The sequence below is a fragment of the Diceros bicornis genome, chromosome 25 (genome assembly GCF_020826845.1).
Source record: "Diceros bicornis minor isolate mBicDic1 chromosome 25, mDicBic1.mat.cur, whole genome shotgun sequence".
Classification (NCBI taxonomy): Eukaryota; Metazoa; Chordata; class Mammalia; order Perissodactyla; family Rhinocerotidae; genus Diceros; species Diceros bicornis.
In genome coordinates, this window is record NC_080764.1 from 39,736,471 (window position 1) to 39,760,643 (window position 24,173).

Sequence of the window (24,173 nt, forward strand, 5' to 3'; positions counted from 1 at the left end):
TCCAGACAGCACTGAAAGTAATAAATTAGGTCAGTAATTAAAAATAACATTATTTAAGGCTGATCTAAGCAATTTACCAACTTATATAATACAATAGCCCTATAAGGTAGGTATTGTTTGTTCTCCCATTTTACAGATGCATAAACTGAAGGACAGAGAGGTTAAGAAAGTAGATACAACTCTATCTACTTATACTCCATCACGAATGATTTAAAAATCAAAACCTGATAAATATTCTGCCACTATGTAAGTTATCTATTCTCCTTTTGAAGACCTTAGGAAACATACCTTCTATGCTGAAGCTACTTGAGTGTTTAAATTCTTCAGAATCATCATATTTTGACGTTTTGACACTAGAATCTGTGAGTATGATAAAAAAGCCTTTCTTGCTGTATAACTCAAATGCGCTATAACCAGGAATCCAGAGGCTCTGATGGTGGAAAAATGTGGCTCTCTGCTGAAAGGCTGAATTCGCTTTCCACAGTTCCAGACTCAGAGTGTCATCGTCATGGACATAGAGGAAGTAGTTTGGCCTTTCAGCAGACTCCAAGGAAACAAGCGCCAGTGCTGTAAAACACAGAGCAGTGTGTTTGTCAACTCCCTGGGTCCTCTGGAGAAAGATCATCAACACTGGCATTAGAAAATGTACTTATAAAGTTGACAAAAACAGAACTGCACAATGGCCATACATAATTAACACCAATCTCAAAGATTTCAGAAATGATTTAAAGATCTCAAAGAAACAGGAATATTTTAATGTAACGAATAACAGTGACAGCTCCAAAAAAAATCCGTCTTTGATGAATTCTATTTTTTAAATAATTTGTCATGTCCTTGGGGAAAAAAAGAGATATCAGCTTACGACCCCAGAATGTACAATTTCTTACAAGTAATTGAACGATTAATTGGACATATATTTGTACTTGTAAGCTTTAACATTTTCAAATGCATGAAATCTACAAATGGCTAAATTAGATGATAGAAAAGGATAAGAGAGGGGGGCCGGCCCCGTGGCTTAGTGGTTAAGTGAGTGCGCTCCACTGCTGGCGACCCGGGTTCGGATCCCGGGCTCGCACCGACGCGCTGCTTCTCTGGCCATGCTGAGGCTGCATCCCACATACAGCAACTAGAAGGATGTGCAGCTATGACACACAACTATCTACTGGGGCTTTAGGGGGAAAAAATAAATAAATAAAATCTTTAAAAAAAAAAAAGAATAAGAGAAAAGAGAAACAGATCAATTCAGGCATGGCACTGAATTTCAATATCACTGGGTTCTTAATGAGCAAATGATCTTGCAAGTGATTTACTGCATTAAGAAAACACTATTTGCTCAACATTGTTGTCCATTTCCCAACAGACGATCAAATGGCTAACGAACTACAAAGCATTTGAGAAGTGTCATCCTTTTTTGTGACTTGCTTTAAAAGTTTCCCTCATATTTGTAAAACCCATGATAGAAAAGTTTTTTAATTGAGATTTTTAGGTTTAATTTCTTAGACTTTAATTTCTTTATGTCTTAGTTTCTTTAAATTCATTAGAATTTTTCTATTAAAAGCATTAATTATTGTAAATCATACAATGAAGAGCTCTCTCAAATCCAAAGTATGATTCCAAAGGCATTTATTTTGTCCTAAAACTTGCAAGTCCCTCTGCTGAACATTGGAAGATGAAAACAAAAATAAAAGAAATCTTTATAAGAGAAAAATATATAACATATAAATTAGAACTTCAGACTGCAATAGGTGTTTTCATAGATTACAAAGAACTAAAGGAGATCTTTTTACAAGAAAGAAGCAATTTATTCTAACTGGAGAATCGGGAGATTTCTCAGAATAAGTGAAAGTTAAGCTGGATTCATTCATTCAGTAAGCTTATATAACACACAATGCATGATTCTAAGTAGGGCTAGTAGAGTAACAATGTAGCCTGAGCATCTCAGACCAGAAGAGGACAACCACCACCAGTCAGAACAGGTGCCAAGTGGATACGACCAGTATAGATTTGCAGGTGCAAACCAGTAAGCACGGGGCCAGGCACTAGGACAGACAAGGCCACGGAAGGATAACAGTCTCAATGACTGTCTAGACTCTGATTTATGCTCTTAATATTTAACTTCTTTGATATCAAATCACAATTTTTTTCTTTTACTTTAATCTGGCATTAAAATCCTTCAAATGTTAGTTATCAGTAGACTATTTTTCAAAAATTTCAAATTAAGTTCTGTGATTAATGCTATGAAAGTTTAAGCTGTGCTTTATTTGGGACCAAAATTCAATCAAACAATTGCAATTCTAACATCCATATGCCAATAGATACACAAAGAAATGATTTCATATACACAAGAGCTAGCTGGTTTACATACCAATGTCTCATTTTATATCCTTTAGGCCACCTAGAAAAATGCCATGAACATACTAGATCTCAAATTAATATTTAGTGAATGAATAAATGAGAAAAATGTAAATGGAAAACTAAATTCTTATTTTCAATTGGAAATTATACTTACATGATGCCTTCTCTTTGAAAAGACCTGGAGTGATCATAAAACTAAAAAATAAATTGCCATGAATACTACTTCTTGGCAAAGAGAAAATGCTTTTACTGGTTATATTGGCCCCCAGAACGAGGCCAGTCTGCCCATAACTTGCCAGCATGTATGGTCCTTCTCCAAGCCCTATTTAAATACAAATAAGAGAATTATAAATTGGCATAGGATTTCTACATTTCAAACTGCCATTTCAATGGGACAAATTTTAATAACAAAAGATACTTCAAAAATTATTGAGCATTTAAACATTTGTCACTAACAAAATAACTGAACTGTTTTAAAAATAATATATTCTAATGATTTGGAATATATATATATAAATTATAGAATTTAGAATATATATACATGTACACATACACATGAATGTGTATGTGTACATGTATATGTAACGCAGTGCTGGATATGAGGTTGACTTAAGCTTTTTGGACCTCAGATTTTCGCACCTATATGAAGAAGTTCGTCTAGGTAACCTTCCACTCTAATATTTAAAGATTCTAATTCCTCTCAATAAACTTAAGTTTAGCTCTATTGATGGCCGGATATTTTGATACTCTTCTAAGAACCATCTTTCCCTAGTAGGTTGCATTACATGAAAACAGAATTCACAGACATGACACACAATATTATAATGTTCTGGGGGTTATTGAATTTCACCAGTGAGGCATGTCTACAAAACAGAAAATATAAGATGAAGCTCAACAGAAAAATCAAAGATCTTTTTATTAACGCTATCACTTCCCATGCATTTAAATGGTTTATATAAAGTAGAAAATATTTACTATAGTAAAAACCTAGTTAGTGTAAACCAAACCTGAAATTCAACTAGAATAATTTTTCTGCAAACTTCATCTTATAAAGAGAAGAATATAAATTATAAATAACTTCACTAATATTAAAAAAAATTTTGTGTTAGGTTTTTTAATAAGGTCAGTTTACCTTCAACTCAATCTCTATGCCATTTAATGTTCTTATTATAACTGAGATACTACAGAACCTTGAAGTTTCTTCTAAATCATGAAAATTAAGTTGCATGAGTATCAGCTGTGCACTTTTCACAGGTACACGTATATTTTTATGTTGTAGGTTATGTAAAATGCTAATATACATATGGTAGTTGATGTCATAAAAGATTGATCTTGTTGCTCTCAGTGAATTTCACTTCCCTTCTTTTCTTTGATTTTTATCTCAAGGACAATTTTCCTTTCCCAGCCCACTCTTAACATGGAGGGAAAAAAGATTCAAAGAAATCTACGCAGCGGGTATTTCCCCTTTCGGGATGAAGAGCAGGCCTGAGAGAAGGGGAGAAGATCATTGGATTAGAGGGTCAAAACTCTTTCAAATAGAAAGGAAAACAAGAACAAAATTTCCATCATGAGGACCAGGAGAAGAGGTAAATACTCATAGATAAGTTATCTTCAAGTGTTGTCCCTTCTACTGACTCATCAGCTGGGACACCTCACTATGGAACAGCTGGAGACATAAAAGCCATGAGGAAAAGAGCTCTATTAGGGACTTAGAAACTTGAGTAGAGAGGGAGACTTGAAAGAATTCTGCCCCCACACCTAGATGGAACTGAGCAGATACGGTGAAGAATTTCTCTATGATCCAGGCAGCAGTGGGCTCCCCATCGCAGTTACAAACGTATATAATGCAGTGTTTCTCTATGAGACCAAATCTACAACCACCAAAGAAAACTGTATCATTAGTCTCCACCACCTACTGGCTTGTTTTGTAGGAAAGACAAGAGCAACAAAAACTTCCAAAATGCAATATACTTCAACTTATAAATATATTGATTTGTATAAATATGTAAATAATGAACAAATAAGTAGATAAATATGTAAATTACCATGAAATAAAATTCAAAATGAGGAAGATATATACAACTACAACTTGAGAGTTTGAAACACCCTTGCAAATATTCAGCATTAGAATAGGAGAAAGCAAATAGACAACTAAACAAAATCTTCTCTCCCTACTGCACAAGTCCCTTACTACAAGTCCTGAAGAGACAATTGTCATCTGAGAAATCCATTGGAATAAAAATAGAAAGCTTCTGAACTGACTCCCAGTTGATTGATATCTTGCGTCTGGATTGCTTTCATGCATTTTCACCAGCATTTGAAAGACAAAAGTCATTGACTTTATCATTAATGTTCTACAGGAAGAAGTATAATTTCACCATCTGCTAAAAACAATCATTTCCTGCAGTGATTATCTTAACACAGTATTAAGCATATCCTGTCTAATAAAATCACTCAGAACTTAAAACTTGCATAACAATAGTTAGCAGGATATTGAAGCCCTTGCACACCTACAGCAATAACAATAAAATCTTTATATTTTTAGTAAATGTCATAAAATGAATATGAAGACAGTATATACAGTCTTCATATTAAGGATTATTGAGATAATCTGAGCTGTAACCTCTGAATTCTCTTACTCTTTTTTTATTTTCCTCCTACAGAATCACAATTTATTTCTGCATTAGCTTTAAATAATAGGTATTTGAATAGCAAAGCATCCAGTATGTAGTAAATAAAGGGAGAAATATGTCAGCTATGAATATCCAAAGAAGATTAGGTAAATTTACAATAGCTGTGAAATTATTTATGATGAAGCAAATTAAGAATAATCATTTTAAATGATTTTCTTTTCATTACTACTGTCAACAATGTCCACAGTTCTATATTATCTTTCAATCATCTATGTTCATTGCATTATTTTTGCAAACTCTTTCTCTCTTGGCAGGTTGATGCTTTTCCCTATTACTGTGATCACAGGAAATAGACTCCTCTGTCCTATCAGTGTCTGCTGAAGGCCTAATGCCCTGTGTCCACCTTCCGAATACTACCACTACAGTGTTACAAATGAAACCAGAAGAACTGGTTTGAAGACTCCTGTAACACGTTAGAGAAAATAACCATCACTAGAAGTGCAGCAGACTTGTTGACAGAAAGGAAAATGTACCAGTTAGCAAGAGGTAGAAATTCAGTATTCATAGAAAATTCTGCTTCTGGAAGGGACTGCAGAAGAAATGCCAGAAAGTACAAGGCACAGATGGAGATTTTCACAGCAGAATGTGTGAAGCAGGAATTCTTAAGTGAGGAAGTTATTGGAGCGTTTTCTCAAATTGATGTCTGTGTACGTTGTGTAGAGCATATGATGACGACGTGTGGCGATCATTCTTGGACTAGGATGTGTTAGCCATACACTAGGCAGTGGAGCATGGAGGTCAGGCTCCTTGGTTCTGAACTCAGACTGTCTACAAATTCCAGTTTACCACATTTTGACTAAGGGACTTTGGCCAAGTTATTTAACCCTTCTGTGCTTCAGTTTCCTCCTCTGTAAAGTGTTGATAATAATACCTGCCTTATGGGCATATTTTGAGGCTTAAATTATATGATAAAGGTAAAGTAGTTAACACAATAAAAGCTATTGTTATTGTTACTGTCATTAATATTAGGCCATCAGTCTCACTTTAAGCATGGAATCAAAAGGGTTGATGTGGAGTGTGTGTGGGTGTGTTTAAAATCCTGAACAGGAAATATTTTGGGTTTAGATTTTCTTTAACTGCCACAGAAATTTTTTCATGTTGAATTTTTTCCTCCATCAAACTTCCATAAATGTAACAAAACAACCAAAAACTAAAATGTCCATTTTCTTTTCAATCGTCATCTTTATTTCTCTAAAATTTTCTGGCCTTCTTTGGACATTTATAGCAGACAGATTCCTCCCTGGCTCAATAAGGCACCAAAAATGCCTTGGATGCATTGCTTGGGGTTTTTTTTAATGGCTCAGCTTTCCCATAACTATTACTCTAACTTGTCCATCACGGATCCAGAGTTTATCCAGTCACTAACAAAATGGTCACCTTTCTGGATCATCTTGTCTGAAATTAGGTTTAAGTGGCTATGCCTTCCTCATTAAACAGGTTTGACAGAAAGCAGGCTCCAATTCTGCTAACTTCTGGCATTTTCACTGCGCATATAACTCTCTGTCTCTTACATCTATGCCTTAATTTTAGGCAGCACCTCCTCTTAGACTTGTCATTGCAAATTTGGATGCTTGACAAGGCTAGAAGATTTTCATCCTTATTATTAAATCAATAAATTCTCATTCTGATAATATGTAAATAATTATTTTTGCCTACAGCGAGAGCTAAACTCTTTATATTATTATCATCACATTTATAGTTTGTTTCTTTGATTTCTACAATATAATAAAGTTTGAATAATGTCTATATTTATATATAATGGTAAAAAGTATGCATTTGGTATATGTCTTTCATCTTTTTTACCTAAAAAATTAGCTAACTTTACTCATTCATTCATTCATTTCATTCAAAAACTATTGAAGTCCTCCTAGGTGTGAGAACTTAGTTACACATTCTTTTATTTTCCAGGGAATAAATTTTAACACAAATACTTAGAAATTTAGACATATTTTAGAAGGCAAAGGCTTTCATTGAGCTATATACCAAATTATGATGTAGTCCTACTTTGTTCCCAGCAAAGTTGTTCATAAACTTTTAATCTGAAGATACATTTAATAAAATACTATAGTTATATAGTATTTTAAACGTATTTAAACATCACATACCTTCATTGTAATATTCACAATCAAGTGCTAAAAGAAAAAAAAGAAGAAATATTAAACCACATAAGAATCTGACCACTTATCTAAGTGTGTGCAAGATATGGCCATATGTTTATTCCTGACCAAGTAAAAGAACACAGAATGGCATTGTTATTTGGGAACTTCCTCTGAGCAAAGAGGATTCTTTAAGAGTGATGTGTTGTAATTAATTAAATTTCATAAGATTATTTTATAGGTAGGCAAATATATCTGCCAAATTAGAAATGTCAACTGGAAGTGTTAAAATCATAAACTGTTCTTCAGATGACTTACCATCTATACAAGTAAATGAAAAGTTTAAAGAGTTAAATCTGAAAGCAAATTCAAAATGATGTTTTTAAAAATATATTTCTTATAGTCAGAACAGAAACCTCACAGCCATAAGAACAATGGGGTCATAAACAATTTCTCTGCGGAAGGTGTACAATTTATAGTTCAAATATTAGAGTGACAACAGTCAAACACAGAGCAGAAAAAGTTATCTCAAATTTTTCTTTTTATAAATCCTTTAGCTATACTACAGTTTATCTGCATTGTCAAGGGAATATAAAATTTAGTCATCTTAAAGAAATTCTATTTCCGTGAGTTCCATGGTGTTAGTTCTATGATAAGACAACTAATATAGATCTCCTTATAAGGTTCCCACCTATGATGACATTCTAAGTGGATACTCACAACAAATGGTGGATGACCGCCAGTGAACTGATACCCCTTCCTGACAGCACTTGTACGCATACGCTGCTACACTTGTGCATAAACATTCGCAATCCCCACCAAGATTACAGTTACACGTGTCTTCATGGCAATTTTTGGCAAAAAAAGTAACATCAATCTGAAAATGAAGTGAAAGATGAAATAATTTCGTAAGTACTAACTATAATTGATTAAAATTCAACCTTCTAAAAGAAAACACACTGGTAGAGTTTCAAAATTGGATATTATCAGCTTAACACTGCCACCTAGAGAATTCTCAATATCTCAAACCTCTATATTGCCCAAAGGAGAGAGGAATTTATTAGGCAAATGTAAGATCAAAGAACTAGCAAAACAGGTAATGGTATTTATTGTTGTTATTTAATAATTATTATTAATTTATTAATAATTATTAATTTATTATTAACAAACCAATATAATTTCAGCATCTGCAATATAACAGACTAATATTTTGCAGAAGCTCATTATTTCCTTATTGGCATATTCACATGGCATTAAAAGGATGTTCTGTTACTAATTGTACTTTTACTTGATTTTTAGGAATATCTTAAACTACTTTTGAAACTTCTTTTGGGATCTAAAATTATTATGTTAGAAAGGCATTTAGAAAGTTAAATTTCTAATAAACTACATCTTGCAGTGGGCTTCTAAAATCATTTTAACTGTGCCACTAGTAATACTTTTAAATTATACTTTGGGTTGAGGAGAAGAATGTCCATTTGGCAATATTCTCTGAAGAAAAAGATATTTATGGCTTTGGTCAATCATTTATGGCTTTGATGATGTATGTAAAAAATGCTTCATACACCAAAACAGGTTATTACAAATATTATGTACAAATGTATGCTGTTAAATAAGATGAAGTGAGGGAAAAAGTAAATCAACTAAATGCATCACTTCTACAGAAAAAACAAACTACCAGATTTGTCCTCCTACCAACGATTAGGTGCTACACATGAAAAACCAATGGGTAACTAAATTATTTGTCCTGTTCATCTCAGTATTATAAATACAGCAGTACCCACATGAATTTGAAAGTTTAGTAAAGTATTCATTTACCACATTGCGACAAGGAGCAAAAACATCGCTGTACAAGATGGAGCACTCCTTTTTGGCATAAGGAAATTTATTTTGATGTGCCTCACAGGGTTTAAACAATTCACTTGGGCTTTCACACTGTTGAAAAAAATTAAAGGAGAAAAGGAACTTATCAAAGGCGTGATTTCTGAAGCTGAAACCAGAGTAACCTATTCTGACTCTGTCCATTAAATCACATCTAATATATCATTTAACCTTCCTGAGCCTCAATTTCTTCATCTATAATATGGAGACTACATTCTTTATATTGCAAGGTTGTCACAAGAATTATATGAGAAGATAAGTGTGAAAGTAGTTTGTCAACCGTGAATTACTATACAAATGTTACATAAAATAGTATTACCTAAATAAATTTTCTTGTAAGAATAAAATGTTTCAGTGAATAAATATACCAAAAAATATTTGTTTAGTTCTAAAATACATATATTCAACTTACTTGCCCTAATGCCCAGCTATCTCCAAATACCTGGGCATTTCTCACTTCTAAGTTATTAGATGTGGTCATATCATTCGAAGTACATTTGTCAAAGTTCCCACATAATCCTGATAGTTTGTTCTAAAGTAAAAGAAAAGTACCATGAAATATTCTATATTCACTTCAACATTTAAGGACTCAAATTCATTAAAATTTTAAAGTAGACATTTTAAGAATTTCCACAACAAGCATTTAAAATATGTTTCAAGAAGGTGGTATTTCCTATCTGTTTAATTATATTTAACAATTATTTTAATTCTCAAAAATGTTGAGAACATATTTAATAATATTTAGTACAATATTTAACAGTTTAACCATTCCCTAAATTTTATCTTTCCACACTTAACAATGTCTTAGTATTGATACAACTAATAACACAAGTAACGTGGAAAAGTATAATACAAACACTACAATATGTGTGTGTGCAAACATATATATATATTACATACTGTATATATACATGTATGTAAATAAATTTTTAATGATGAAAGTCCCACCTCTTGACATGTTTAAGGTTTTGTAACACTATAAATGTTGAAACAAGAAGAATAATTTATTTTCCTCTAGGTCATACTTGAAAAGCCAACACATTCAAAACATAACTTTTAAAGAAAAAGTTAACTTGAATATTCATATATCATGCCACCATAAGACACAATAAATGAAATCCAGGTTTTATCTAATTTTTATAAAGATTGTTATGGGTTGTGAAATGGTTACTGCAAGCACCATATGGATTACTTACATCAACAGTTTCCACTGCATTTTCTCAAATAATGTGAGAAGCTTTATTCTTAGAGGAAGGAGGTAGATTAAGAGGACAGGAAAAATGATCTTCCAAAAACAATGGAAATCCTCCTTAAAACTTGGACACTAAACACACTGAGCTCTCTCTTCATACTAAAGAATGGAAGATAGCCTTCCTTGAACGGTGAAGCACACCGTCCATGTCTCCGGGAAAGCTGACAATAACCCTAGGCTTACCACCGCCACGGCTGCCGCTCACCACGGTGCCTCTGCTCTCAGCAGCCACATGTCTGTCCAAGACAGTGGCTGCTCGCACCATTGGTCACCCCAAAATTTAAGGCTGCAGTAGGGAGGATGTATAAAAATAAATGGTAAATTTGTTTCCAAAAAGTAGGGAAGGGAGGATAATGACAGAGAATAGTAGAGCAAAATAGTTGAAGAAGTAAAGCAATGGCTAAATTATTTCATTTTCACCAAAGAAATGCAAGAAGCCAGCAAACACCTAGGAATAGATTTTTGGGCCTTATCACACTTAGGGGAAAGAAAATGTCCTCAATATACAATCATATCTTAAAATTGCAACATATTAAAATTCTTTAAATATGTATTTTTTCCATAGATTTATGAGAATATGTTGTTACCACCCCAATTGTTTCCTAACTTGCCACAGATTATATCCACAAATCTCAATTTCAATTTCAGATAAACTGGATTTTTAGAAATATATGAATGTTTCAAAAGCAACTTTAAAATATTGAATAAAATTTTAAATATTTAAAATAATGAACATATTTAATAATATTTAGTACAATATTTAACAGAAAGCAAATTTAAAACAATTTTAAATATAAATTGCCAAAAATTGTAAACAATCCAGATTGAATCTTCAGTCATGAATGGATAAAACAAACTGGTACATCCACACAACAAAACATTACTCAGCAAAATAAAGGAACAAACTATTAATCATTCAACAATAAGGGTGAATCTTAAATGTATTTTGCCAAGTCAAAGAAGCCAGATTCAAAAGGCTGTTATGTTACACGATTCCATTTATATTGTACCCGGAAAAGGCAAAACTGTAGGGATGGAAAATAGATCAGTGGTTGTCAGGGGTTAGGGAGTAGAGTCAGGAGTTGACAATAAAGGGGCAACATGGGAGAAATTTGGGAGTTGATAGATCTGTTCTATATAGAACCGTTTCACATCTGTTTACTTATATTTAATAATTATTTGTTAAAATCCATAAAACTGCAGACCATAAGAGTAAATTTTTCTACATTTTTAAAAGTAATTCTACTGTATATAAACTTAAAAAAAAAAATCCAGAACATAGAGGAAAAGATGGAATGCAGACTGTAACAAATGAATCTAAGTGTATTACAAACATATCGCATAACCACACTGAAGCGGGTGGGAAGAAAGAAGTTGATCTAAGTAACTTTGGAAAACTGGATACTGTGAAGGCTAAAGTCAAAAAGAACTGTACACAACACTGTACTCTAGTAGGTAAAGTTGTTCTTCACTGGAGTATGAGTCAGTAATTCTGAAAATATAGCCTAGTTCTTAAAGGAAAACATCATTTTATTTCCATAAAACATCAAAAGATAAATGTAATTTCATTGCTTGTATCTCATTTGGAGCCTAGGTTGACCTACCTTCCACTGTGGTCCAACTTTGATATGAATGGTAGTCTTTGTATCCCAAAGAATAGTGATATCTTTCTCTGGAAAGTATACTACTATGTAGTACCCTGCCTTCCAAAGCTGGTATGTAGGTTTATTTTCCAGAAAAAAACCTGATCGTTTCTTAAACAAAAACAAACAAAAAAATAAAGAAAACAAAATGAATTTGATGTTCTCTAACCAAAATTAAACATTAATTAAGCTAATATCCACTAATAAATATCTGTGTACTAGACTTTTTACTTGGCCCTGTCTTTTCTGAATTCTGTAGTAAAAGACAAAACAAATGCATAATATAGGAAATATATAAAATTGGTAATGAGACACAAACTGGAGAAGGGCTCAACATGGATGACTAAGCAGAGGAAAAAGTGTTCCAGTTATGGAAAAGAGCGTAAACAAGACCATGGACAGAGAGGACATGAAGGGGATACACCTGCTGACTCAGAAATTCTATACTAATGACGAATACATGTGATTACTATGTATGACTTTGTCTGCATAATTGAAAAACAAAAGCACAAAGTGTGCGTGCATGTATATAGAGGGAGAGAGAGAGAAAGGGGAGATGAATTGCCATCAAAGGGACAAGGGACTCAGGAAGCCTCCTTCAAGGGATGGGATATAATGATCTATACAAGGCTATATACAGGAAGGTATAGGGGGCTGGAAATGAGAATGGAGAAGAAATCACTCCAAACAAAAGGAATCACTTGAACAGAGGCTTAGGGGCAGGAAAGTCCAAGGTTTGTTCAGGACTAAAGAGAGCACTAAAGGACTAGAGTATGGATTCCATGCAAGCATAATCTGAGACCCTTTGCAACCAAGTTACACATATAGTCAAGGGCTGTTATTCCATGTGAAAAAGGTACTCAATAAAGGCTTTTGAATAGAAAAGTGACAGACCATGTTTGTAAATTAAAAGAAAATAATTTACGTGCAAGAAAGTATAATAGCAGGGAGACTAGAGACAGAACTCATTGGGAAAGTTTAGAGTCCCTTTAGCTTAAGTGAGAATGTGCTTATTCTTTATGAACAAGGGCTATTCCCTATAAAAGATTACATTGAACTTCACCTTGAACTCATAATTTCAAAATTACATAGATTTCAAAATTACATGGTTAAATCAAAGTAAATAAAACAAATTTACCAGAAGCAAAATAAAAATTGTGAAGGAGATACGGAATCCTTTCGTTATTTTTCTCCCCCAAGTAATAATAAAAGCACAGTTTGGGAATACCATATTGTAGTAGACATTTTTATAGATATTCCATAGGGAAAATTAAATAAACTTGGTCATATACATGAGAAATTTCCTGTCTCCTAGACCAAGGTCATGCTTATAAGGGCTCAGTATATTGTATATGACATATATACATATACATATACATATGTATGTATATGTATAACCGTATGTGTTATTAATGGGCTCTGCGTGACCTCATTTCCTTCTACTGCCAAATGCCAAGCTGGAGTTACGAGGCAAGGCCCTGGGTGCCCATGAGGTTCTGCACCCGACTGAGAGTATCCTTGTGCCCCAGTGAGCAAGGCATTAAACGATAAAGAAAAGACACAATTACAGGTCAAGAGGGACTGCAAAACAAAGGAAAAAATTTTTTTCCTGTTGTGAACTAGGGACCCCACACTTTTATTTTTCACTAGGCCCATGAAATGTGTAGCCTGCCCTGCTCCCAAGTCACTCTCTGCCACAGAACCTATTTGTATTGTTCTGATTACTCTTTTCAGTGCCTTTCTGTTATCTGCCTGTCTTTGGCTTTATTATCCGTCTTTCCCCCACGTGAATGTTAGCTCCTTGAATGATGTATTCTGTCAAGATCATGGTGCTATCCTCAGCTTCTAGATCAAGGCATGACTCATATTTTTAACACCTTCCTGCACTGGCCTGTTCACACGTCCTACTTTCCAGCAACAATTAAAGCAAGTAAGTGGAATATTCGTGGCTTCTACCTCCTTTTAAACGCATGAAATATTCTTTCATGTATTTTTCTATTAAAGTTCCCTGAGACTGGTTGACATACCATTAGAACATTAATGAATTTTTGGATAGGGCAGCTTATGATCAGACTTCCTTCAGGCTGGTTTTGCATCAATTATCCTGATGTAAAAGCACATCTGTTCTATTTGCCTGTAGAGGTAAAATCCTTCATTTTTATTAGACAGGGCAGTTTATGACAAGACAAACAATCCTTTTGGTCAAAAGGAGATGCTGTCCTGTTTCTTTTCAGACTAGGAAGTAAGGATGCTTCTCGTTAGAAGAGTGAGGCATTATGAATTGCCCAAAATTCACATCGGATGAGAATCATAGCACTTTAAACAAACTTTAGTGATGTTAGAAAGACAGGCTGTAAATGTAGAGAGTTAAAACATTTAAAGTACAGCTTAAATAAATTCATAAAATATTTATATCTTACACATTTGATAAAATTAGAATTGTGCATTTATTGAAAAAAACAGGTTTATTTTCTTCCCTTGAATGGGAAATCCATCTGCCATAAAATAAATGGTACTTATTTTCACTTTTGATGTTCGAGAACAAACACTGGCAGGGGATTTATTAGGATAAAATTATTTTTATGACTTTTCTTCGTCTTCCTTCATACTTCACGACCTCTATGAAGGAAATTCTTTAGCATCTGCTTACAGGTGAAAATTGAAGTTGAAAGTTACACAGAGCTGTAATTACAACTTCAAAAATGTGTCCGACTATTTTTTTGTGTGTGTGAGGAAGATCGGCCCTGACCTAACATCTGCCAATCCTTCTCTTTTTGCTGAGGAAGACTGGCCCTGTAACATTCGTGCCCATCTTCCTCCACTTTATATGGGACGCCGCCACAGCATGGCCTGACAAGCAGTGCGTCGCTGTGCGCCAGGGATCTGAACGGGCGAACCCTGGGCCACCAGCAGTGGAGTGCGTGCACTTAACTGCTTGCACCACCAGGCCAGCCCCGTGTCCGACTATTTTTATAAGAACATTTACTATTTTCTCATGTCATGTCATGTCAACATGACTATAGAAACTCTGTTTTGTCCAAAACTTGATGGCTGCCTGGTTGGTCTCAATGTTCCTGACTGAGATAAAAGATATGTTCTAGGGCTCTAGTTCTCAAACTTTAGTGTGCAGAAGAATTTGGGGTACCATTAAAAATCTTGATTTTCATGGGCCGGCCCGTGGCTTAGTGGTTAAGCACTTGCGCTCCGCTACCGGCGGCCCGGGTTCGGATCCTGGGCGCGCACCGACGCACCGCTTCTCCGAGCATGCTGAGGCCGCGTCCCACATACAGCAACTAGAAAGATGTGCAACTATAACATACAACTATCTACTGGGGCTTTGGGGGAAAAAAAGGAGGAGGACTGGCAATAGATGTTAGCTCAGAGCTGGTCTTCCTCAGCAAAAAGAGAAGGATTAGCATGGATGTTATCTCAGGGCTGATCTTCCTCACACACACAAAAAAAAATCTTGATTTTCATTCTCAACCTCAGCCATTCTAGTTACCGAGGTGGGGCCAGGAACCAGCTCGTCCAATAAATATTCCAGATTATTTTAACACAGAGACCAAACTTTGAGAAACATTGTTTTAAAATCTCAAAAAGAGGCCACTTTTTAAAGGCCGTATGTCAGATCACGTGACTTCTCATCTTCAAAATTTCTTACTTGTAAAATAAGTTCAAATATCTTACTCCATTCAAGAGCCTCCACGGTCTGGAACCAGCCTCCTTTCTATTGTCCTCACCTCCCCACCTCCCGCACTGAAGTCAGTCTGGACACTCCTCTCTGAATCTCTTTGCCACACCCTCCTTCCACTATCCCCATATACTTCAACCAAACCAAACCACTTGCAGTTCTCCAAATACGTCATTTTATCTTTCAGCTCTGTTCCTTTCAACATGATCATTCCTCTGTATTGATTGCCTTTCTACTCTCTCTCTCTTCATCTGGCTAACACCTACTCATCCTTTAAGACTCAGTTCAAATCATTTCACCCAGAGCATGTCTTCTGAGCCTTCAAAAATAAGGAGGATGAAGGAGAGGAAGGCAGACTTTTTTGAAATCCATTATTTCATTTAATCCTCATATGAACTTAAGAATTAGATTCTACAAACATCCCAAATTTCCAGATTGAAAAGCTGCAGCTTGGAGAGGTTAAGTGCCTAAAGTGCCTGCCTGAAATGACACAGCCAGCAGATGAGAGAACAGGGGGTCTAAGTCAGTATTGACTGACTCCAAAATCTATGCTCTTAACAACTATCCTAAACATCCACTGTTGGCTTAGGTCTTCTTCTCAGGGATTCTCATACCATCATAGACACACTCCTGCCATAGCACATCACACTGCACATCCTTATTTACTTGAGTGTATCCCTCACCTGAGTATAAGTTCCTTAAAGGCAAGCACAGTGTCTTTGCACTGTTTTAGTTCTAATAATTAACACAGATTTTGGTACACAGTAGACATAATGAATGAATGAATGAAATTTATTCATTCTTTCAAATTGGGCAGGCTCCAAAGATACAAGAATGAACAAAGGAGACAGTGGCCCTAATGGTCCCAATTCTCATAGAACTCATAGACAAATGGAGAAGACAGGCAACCGCACAGGTAATTTCACTAAAGCATGAGTCATGGCTAACAGGGTGCTTGAGGGCATGAGGAGGAGCTCCCTGAAGGAGACGAGATGAGACCTGTCACACAGGGATAAGTCAAATGGAAAGGTTGATCCAAGTGGGAGCAATGACATTCATGCAGAACCAGAGGTGAGAGAAAGAACACATAGCAGCTGAAGAACTGAGAAAAGCTCCAATTTCTGGCACATGGGCTGGAAGCAGAAAGTGACGAGGGGTGAGTTAGGTGGGCAATGGCCAGATTGGGGAGGCCTTGAAAGGGCAATGGGAAGTCATTTGAAGGTTTTGAAGCACTAGAGTGACAGGAGATTTGCTTTTCATTTTAGAAAAATCACCCTGGCTGCAGTGGGGCAGGATGGATTAGAGGGGAGGAATTGAGACTGGAAGCCGGGAGTCTAGACTGGAGGATGTTGAAGTAATCCAGGTAATAGGTGATGGTGGCTAGGGCCAAGATGGTGACCGTCGCAACGAAGACAAGAGGAAAGAATTGGAATACAGAGCAGTGCAATGTGAACACAAGAGACAAGTAACTTGACTTACAGACAGGACTTACCGAAGCCACATAAAATGACAAAGAAAAAAAATCTAAATCTTGTAATCATTTACAGAGAAAAGTACCCCAAATTGTTTCTTTTTTATTTTCAGTATCCTTAGGACAACTTAAAATGATCCTAAAAGAAATAATTCACTAACCTGTTTGTAAGGAGTGTCATTCAGGTAAATTTCAGTGTCCCCAACTGAAATCAAAACACTTTTAGAACAAACAATATCATTGTCAAAGCATTTCTTGTTCTGGGCAATGACAGATATATCTGAATCATCTGCACTCTGAAATGTCAAAAATATTTTGTTAATACAAATGTATAATATATATAATTTTTAGTTATTTTGAAGACCAAGATTTACAATTGATTGCAGTGAAATTGAAATACAACTTACCTCTAAAATAAAAATCATTTTGATCGAATAATGTGAAGAATTTTATTAAAATATACCAAGATAGCTAATCTTTAAACACTTATCTCTAATATCTTCTGTTAAAATTTTATTCTAACTGAGCTTTTTTTCGATTTTATTACTATAGCTCAAATTTATCAATCAGTTTTTTTTTCCAATAAATACCCAACAAGACATGTTCCTCAGGGGAATTTTAAAACAAATATTTTCATTTTAGACATCTTTGTTTTATTTTAAAGAGTTTTCTAGCCAAATAATTATTTGCCTACAAGTTAAAATTGAAATAGACACAAAACTTTGGTACATGTTAGTAAACAAAATAGCACATATCATGTGAGGGCTTCCTTTGAACTTTACGTACATTACCTCATTTAATTCTTATGATAATTTTTGAATTAAGTAATATGTCCATTTTTAGATTAGGAAACAGAGGTCAAGAAGGATTAATTAATTGTCCAAGGACTCTTAGCTAAATAAGAGCAGAGACAGAGTTCAAAATGCTAATTTTTTTTTACACCACTTGTAGAAATTAGGAAGGGTCTAGCAATGGTTGAGGAGAAAAGTCAGTTGTAGGTTACAGGGAATTCTTAGTCTCAGAGAATATTATTTAGCCCCATACACTCTACATCCAACCCCCTCACCTTCCTTCGACCACCCTCCACTCTACCCACTAAGAACACACTCTCTAGAATCAAGGTTTCTAATTTTGTATCCAGTTTCATGACAGGCTTCTGTAGTTCTATAGACCCTGGGAATTCATTGTGAAATGTTGTTTTTGTGAATCTGTATTTTTCTAGGAAGAAAGTCCATGGTTTTTGTCAAATTTTTGAAGTAGTTCTTATCCCTCCAAAAGTTAAAGTCACTGCTCTACGAGTCCTTCCGCTAACTAGGAGAAGGTGAGAATTTTATCAGAAGCAAACTGAGGTTTCTCTTTGAACTCAACGTCCAATTTTCAAAGGCCCACACGTATTTCCTGAATCCTTTTAATTTTTAGGCATATGGATCAGTGTTTTTTTTCATTGTGAGAAAAGTCTTTAAATGTTTCTAAATCATATAGGTCTTGATGTAAATTCTCCACTTAGTTTCTCACATCACCAGCAATATGAACACTAGCTCAATATATCTCTTGCTTTGACCAAATTCTTCCTGTCTTATTAGTAATTATTATAGCATAGTGCCTAGAGGATAGGTTTTCAATGAATGATGTTGACAGAGTAATTAACATGTCCCTCTGTGGCCCATTTTTCCTTTCTTCATAGGAACTGAGAGCTTTTGCTTCTTCTTAAACAGTACTTTTGCAAAGCATTGCCCAAATTTTGAAAAGGAGAATAATAAGAGTCATTAAGATGATTATGGCATTGTACTACTGAAAAACAATAATGCCACACTTTTCTGCCTTTGTGAACGATTTTCAAAAAAGAAAAACATATATAATTCAGGGTTTTGTTTTGCTCTTCCTCTTGGGAACAGTTATTTAGATTAAGGGATGTGAAAAGATGGCTGAAAGGCTTTCTATTGCAATTGCATTTCCATTACTATTAATTAAAGTGCCTCAACGTTAGCTTTATTCTTTATATTAAATCAGAAATGCCAAGAAATATTCTATATTGTGTGGCCTGCCTTATAATATCATGTTATGCTGACAGTAACTTGAAACAATATCAATTCCTAGGAGTCATGTTTCTACAATTTCCATTTCTAATGTATTTTAAGTTAATATTGGGTTTGGAGATAATGCTGCAGAGTTGCTAAGCAACATAGTAAGCAATAATTACAAAGCTAGAGGGAAAAGTCAACATCAATGTGCCACATGGATTCCTTGAACCCTTTATTCTCAGGTACTGAAAACATCGATAGAGAATATTCTCCCAAGTAATTCTGAAACATAAAATGTCAGCACCTCTCAACGTGGTATATTATTTTACTCCACGTGTGTCAGTCTAAGCACTTGTCAGGGCTCCAGCCCCTTGTAAGCGGAACTATCCCACACAAAGTTCCTGCTAATACAGTAGTTGTTGCCAGCCATGTTCTATGTCCTATAGCTGATTGGACACGAAGCAGTACTTTCCTTGATGGGGCAAAGGACTTTAATGCTGACATGAAAAAAGACAACTCTAGCCAGTTAAATATCTCTCAAATTTGAACCAGAAAACAATGATTTAAAAAAAAGCTTTGTAGTAAGATCTGAGGGTGAATAGACAGAGAGAGAGAGAAGACAGAGTGCGGGCTGAACAGGTGAACCCAAGCTTAAGCTATGAGGAAACAGAACAACGACTGAACTGAAGCAAAGAGAGAAAAAATACAGAAAAGAGAGTTACACAAGCAAGCCCGAGTAAGCAGAGAGTAGAGCAGTCACACGAAACTGTCCGAGCTGCGTGAACGTGAATGACATCAGAGCATCCACGAATTCCTGCTACCCTTCAGTAGTCACCTTTGTGAAGTGCACTGTCCTGGACCTTCAAGGATTTCCTTTGGATATTTCCCTTAGGGTTTTACACGCCAATTACCACAGCACCCCCTACTGTTTGTTCCCTGAAATAGCAAGCGCTTAACCAGGATGTCTCCGAGAAGGAAAACCAGCCTGAGATGCTTCCCTGTGAAGGAAATCTGCTTAAAAATATGCTAAGGACGTGTTATAACGGGGTGAAATATTCCAGCACCAATGCCTCCTCCTTCCATGAAACTTCCCTGTTTACCGTTTCTCTAGTCAAAACCAGTTACATTCTGGTAACTGAGCTTTCATTCTTCCCAGTCTTCTAGCTTCTTGTTTATTAATGACTCCTCCAAATGTAAAACAATTGAGGGTAAAGCTAATCTCTTAATAATTGTACCTTTAACAGCTCCTAGCATAGAGGCAGGAAGTGTAGACTTAGTTAATTAGTTAATTAAAAACTAAAAAAGTAGAAAAACAATTACTGGCAAACCTATGCTAAAGTGCTATTGAAATGTTTTAGGAGGTTTTAATATATAGAGTCTATTATCAAAGTATGCAAACTATTACAATGCAAAATCAATACTGAACCTTACTAAGATTAGTAATGGAGATGAATCTCATGGATAAAAGATCACAATCATCTTGCCTAAAATTTCAAACACAGATAAAATATTTGAGAATTAGCTGGTAGCTGGCCTGGTGGCGTCGTGGTTAAGTTTGCACCCTCCGCTTTGGTGGCCCCCGGTTCGCAGTTCCCATCCAGATTCGGATGGACACACTGCTTGGCTTGTCAAGCCATGCTGTGGCAGTGTCCCATATAAAGTGGAGGAAGATGGGCAGGGATGTTAGCCCAGGGCCAGTCTTCCTCAGCAAAAAGAGGAGGATTGGCAATGGATGTTGGCTCAGGGCTAATCTTCCTCACAAAGAAAAAAAAAGAATTAGCTTATATGGATAAAGTAGAAAATTATTTATGGGCCGCCCCATGGCTTAGCGGTTAAGTGCTCGCGCTCTGATACTGGCAGCCTGGGTTGGGATCCCGGGAGCGCACCCATGCACTGCTTGTCCGGCCATGCTGAGGCAGTGTCCCACATACAGCAACTAGAAGGATGTGCAACTATGACGTACAACTATCTACTGGGGCTTTGGGGAGAAAAAGGGAAAAAAACAGAGGAGGATTGGCAACAGATGTTAGCTCAGGGCCCGTCTTCCTCAGCAAAAAAAAAAAAGACGAGGATTGGCATGGATGTTAGCTCAGGGCTGATCTTACTCCCAAAAAAAAAAAAAATGAAAATTATTTAAACACTAATTTCGTGAAAGGTCACTTAAAGAATCAATTCAATGAACTCCAAGAGTTTCATCTTCTTATTCAAATAGATTAAAAAATACACCAAAGCCTTCTACAAAGTTTTGTTCATATAATTTTAAAATTAAATAAAATTAATATAGATTTCATTTCCATTTTAACTTTGGCAATCAGAATTGGAGGGTATTTTATTTTAGATTTTGCCATATAATTTAATTTAATTATAATAAATTGCCATATAATAAAAGAAAATATATGGCATATATTTAATTTTTAATTTAATTTAAAACATTTCTAATTTTTCTGATAAATGTTTAGAAAACTATAAAGAACTGATTTGAGTTGAAAGTATCCACTATAATATAGACAAGATTTATTATACTGAATATCAATAAAGGTTCAAGTCGTTGTCTTTCTGCCTCTCCCTTTGTCTTCAGCATGTTTGTAATATACACAATATAAGTAAGAACTGCACTGATGGAGGAGGTCATCCAGAGGACGTGACAACTGGTTGACCCGCAAGCTGGACCTGGACAATTGGAAGCTTCTCATCCCCCTCCTCTGTCCTTGAAATGTATGTTCTGCCCACCTGTCCCACAGCCAGAGCCATTTTCAAGGACTCAGCCTTGAGAGAGCAATAAGGTGTTGAGACCATCTGGAAGGTGCACGTGACTAAACCCAGTTAAGGCCTCTATGTGAACTTTTAATGAACTCACATGAACACTGGCAGGTAAGTGTGGAGATCTACTCATCTTGCGGCCGCCCAAGACAAGCCCCATATGTAAGTTCCCTGACTCATTAAAACTGGCGCCTACCAATCTGGAGTGGTCTGCCTCTTTCTTCCATCACCCCTTGCCCTCCCTGTGCAGGGTGCCAGTTTCGGATTTCACCTGGGAAGCTCCGGAGTTTGGGAACCAACATGCACCCGGAAGACAAACCACTTTAAGAATCTCATTTTTAGGAAACAAAGATGATTGGCTTAAACATGGTTAATACATACAAATGATTCCTATTTGAAGAAAATTTTAAATTGGCTGCCCATCTCCTGAATCTGAAACTTTCAGATAGTTTTAAAATAGTTTTTCTTCTATGGAACTAAGCTGGAAAAAAAGATTTGGAGACCATCAGAGTTGGTAAACAGAAAGTCAGTCAAAATATCAAAGGAAGGCTTTTGCCAGTCACCTTTAGTATGGTCAAAGAAAGGGAAAGTAAGAGAAAGATAGCATATTTATCATTTTTTAAAAGAAACACATATCAATTCTAGAATGTTTTTAGGGCCTCAATTTGTTCCTTAATTCTAAAATTTCCTTTTTCATTTTATTATATTCCTTTACCATACATTTAATTTCTTATTTGTTTAATTTTGTAATCTCTTTCATAACTTCTAGAAAGTAGAAAATTATTTTATGGGAGGTAACTTTTATTCAGAATGGAATCCTCATCTGATTTTTATATGCTAATTCTTCCTTTTTTAATATTTTGCTGAGGTGCCACACTATTGTGTAATTTGCATTTTACTCTTATTTGACAGAGATAGCTCTCTCTACTTCTATCTGGATCTTTATATTTGCCTAGATAGAGTGCAATGGATTTCTCTTGACTTTCTTTCTTCTCTATTTTCATTTCCTATGGATAAGTAAATGAATAAAACAGGATCTATACCTTCAAGGTATTATGAGATCAGAAGCAACTACGTTTTGTAGGGGAGACATACACGGAAACTCGGAACCAGTGAGCCCTGGTGTTTTAAGAAACTCTTGGAGAAAAGCACCACCAGAGAAGATTGAGGAATGATCAGAGACAAAGGGCCAGTAGAAGCAGCAGAATTACCTCAGAGAAGACCAGGCAAGAGAGACTTCAAGGAGAAAAGAAGATAAACATTTAAAAGGTTTAATCGGATTTTGCATTTAGGTCATCATTGACTTTTACAGTGGCATTTGATATGAGTTTCGTGATTAGGTGATTAACAACTCTCCCCCACTGGCCTAAGGTTCAAAGGAGGCAAGGCCCATATCTATTTTGCTGCTCATTGTACCTCCACTTCTCAATATAGGACCTGACACACAGAAATCACACAAGGAATATTAATGTGAAAAATGATGCAAGGTGTGGGAATTTGAGAGCAATGAAATTAGAAGAGTTTTCAGAGGCTTAAGGAAAGCCAGGAACATTTGAGATATCTCCTGAAGAGAATGTTGAAAAACTTAACCTAGAACAAAGTATAAAAAGAAACCTAGAAGTGTTTGGGGTTTGTCATAGATTAAAGAAGTATAGTTTGGCTTGGAATCTGGGATTGGAATATTATATTTCCCATTTTTGCTGAAGACATCCAGTATTCTCTTTCTTTGAGTTTATAGCACAAGGTAAGGTACTGTTTTGTTTCTCATCCCTTTTTTCTCTTAAACAAGTTTTAACTCAGGAAACAAAATTAAGACCTTTGTCCTAAATTTGCTTCACCACACTTAAAAAATAATGTGTTATATTCCATGTGCTATTCATAGAAAAGAGTAAACAGCCTTAAAAATGAATAAAATATCAAAGAACCTGAATTTTTAAAGTTTGACAAACATGAACAAAGATATAGTAAGCACTTATTCTATACCTAGAAGTAGGTTACCTTTAAAACTCCACGATCCAGAGATGAAAAAAAAAGAAAAGGACTTTAATATCTCTTCAAATATGAAGGTCAAGTAACATTATACTTTTAAAATAAAGTTGAGCAAGTTTTAATTTTTAAAATTCCAATTGACAAATAAAAGGGAACTTTTATAAATTAGACTACTAGATCCTCCACAGGGCCCAGGAAATAAATGATATGTTTCACCAGATAAAAATATGTTACAAATAACAAAGATAAAGCCTGGAATATGTAATCAAAACAAGGAGGAAAGAGAGCTACTTGACAAGGAAGAAAGAATTTTATCTGCTA

At 35.3% G+C, this 24,173-nt stretch overlaps 1 protein-coding gene across 2 annotated transcripts in view; it reads right to left on the minus strand.

The window, feature by feature from the left end:
* OTOGL (otogelin like) overlaps window positions 1-24,173 on the minus strand; it is a 135,385-nt gene that overhangs the window by 50,831 nt on the left and 60,381 nt on the right. The window contains exons 26-33 of one of the 2 annotated variants that reach the window (XM_058568843.1): window positions 17,244-17,378; window positions 11,882-12,031; window positions 9,438-9,557; window positions 8,963-9,079; window positions 7,865-8,021; window positions 7,154-7,180; window positions 2,510-2,677; window positions 289-567 (exon numbers count right to left, since the gene is read on the minus strand). In XM_058568843.1, the coding sequence (XP_058424826.1) occupies window positions 289-567; window positions 2,510-2,677; window positions 7,154-7,180; window positions 7,865-8,021; window positions 8,963-9,079; window positions 9,438-9,557; window positions 11,882-12,031; window positions 17,244-17,378 (1,153 nt within the window). The remainder of the gene's footprint in view (window positions 1-288; window positions 568-2,509; window positions 2,678-7,153; window positions 7,181-7,864; window positions 8,022-8,962; window positions 9,080-9,437; window positions 9,558-11,881; window positions 12,032-17,243; window positions 17,379-24,173) is intronic. The other variant, XM_058568844.1, reaches the window with a different exon arrangement.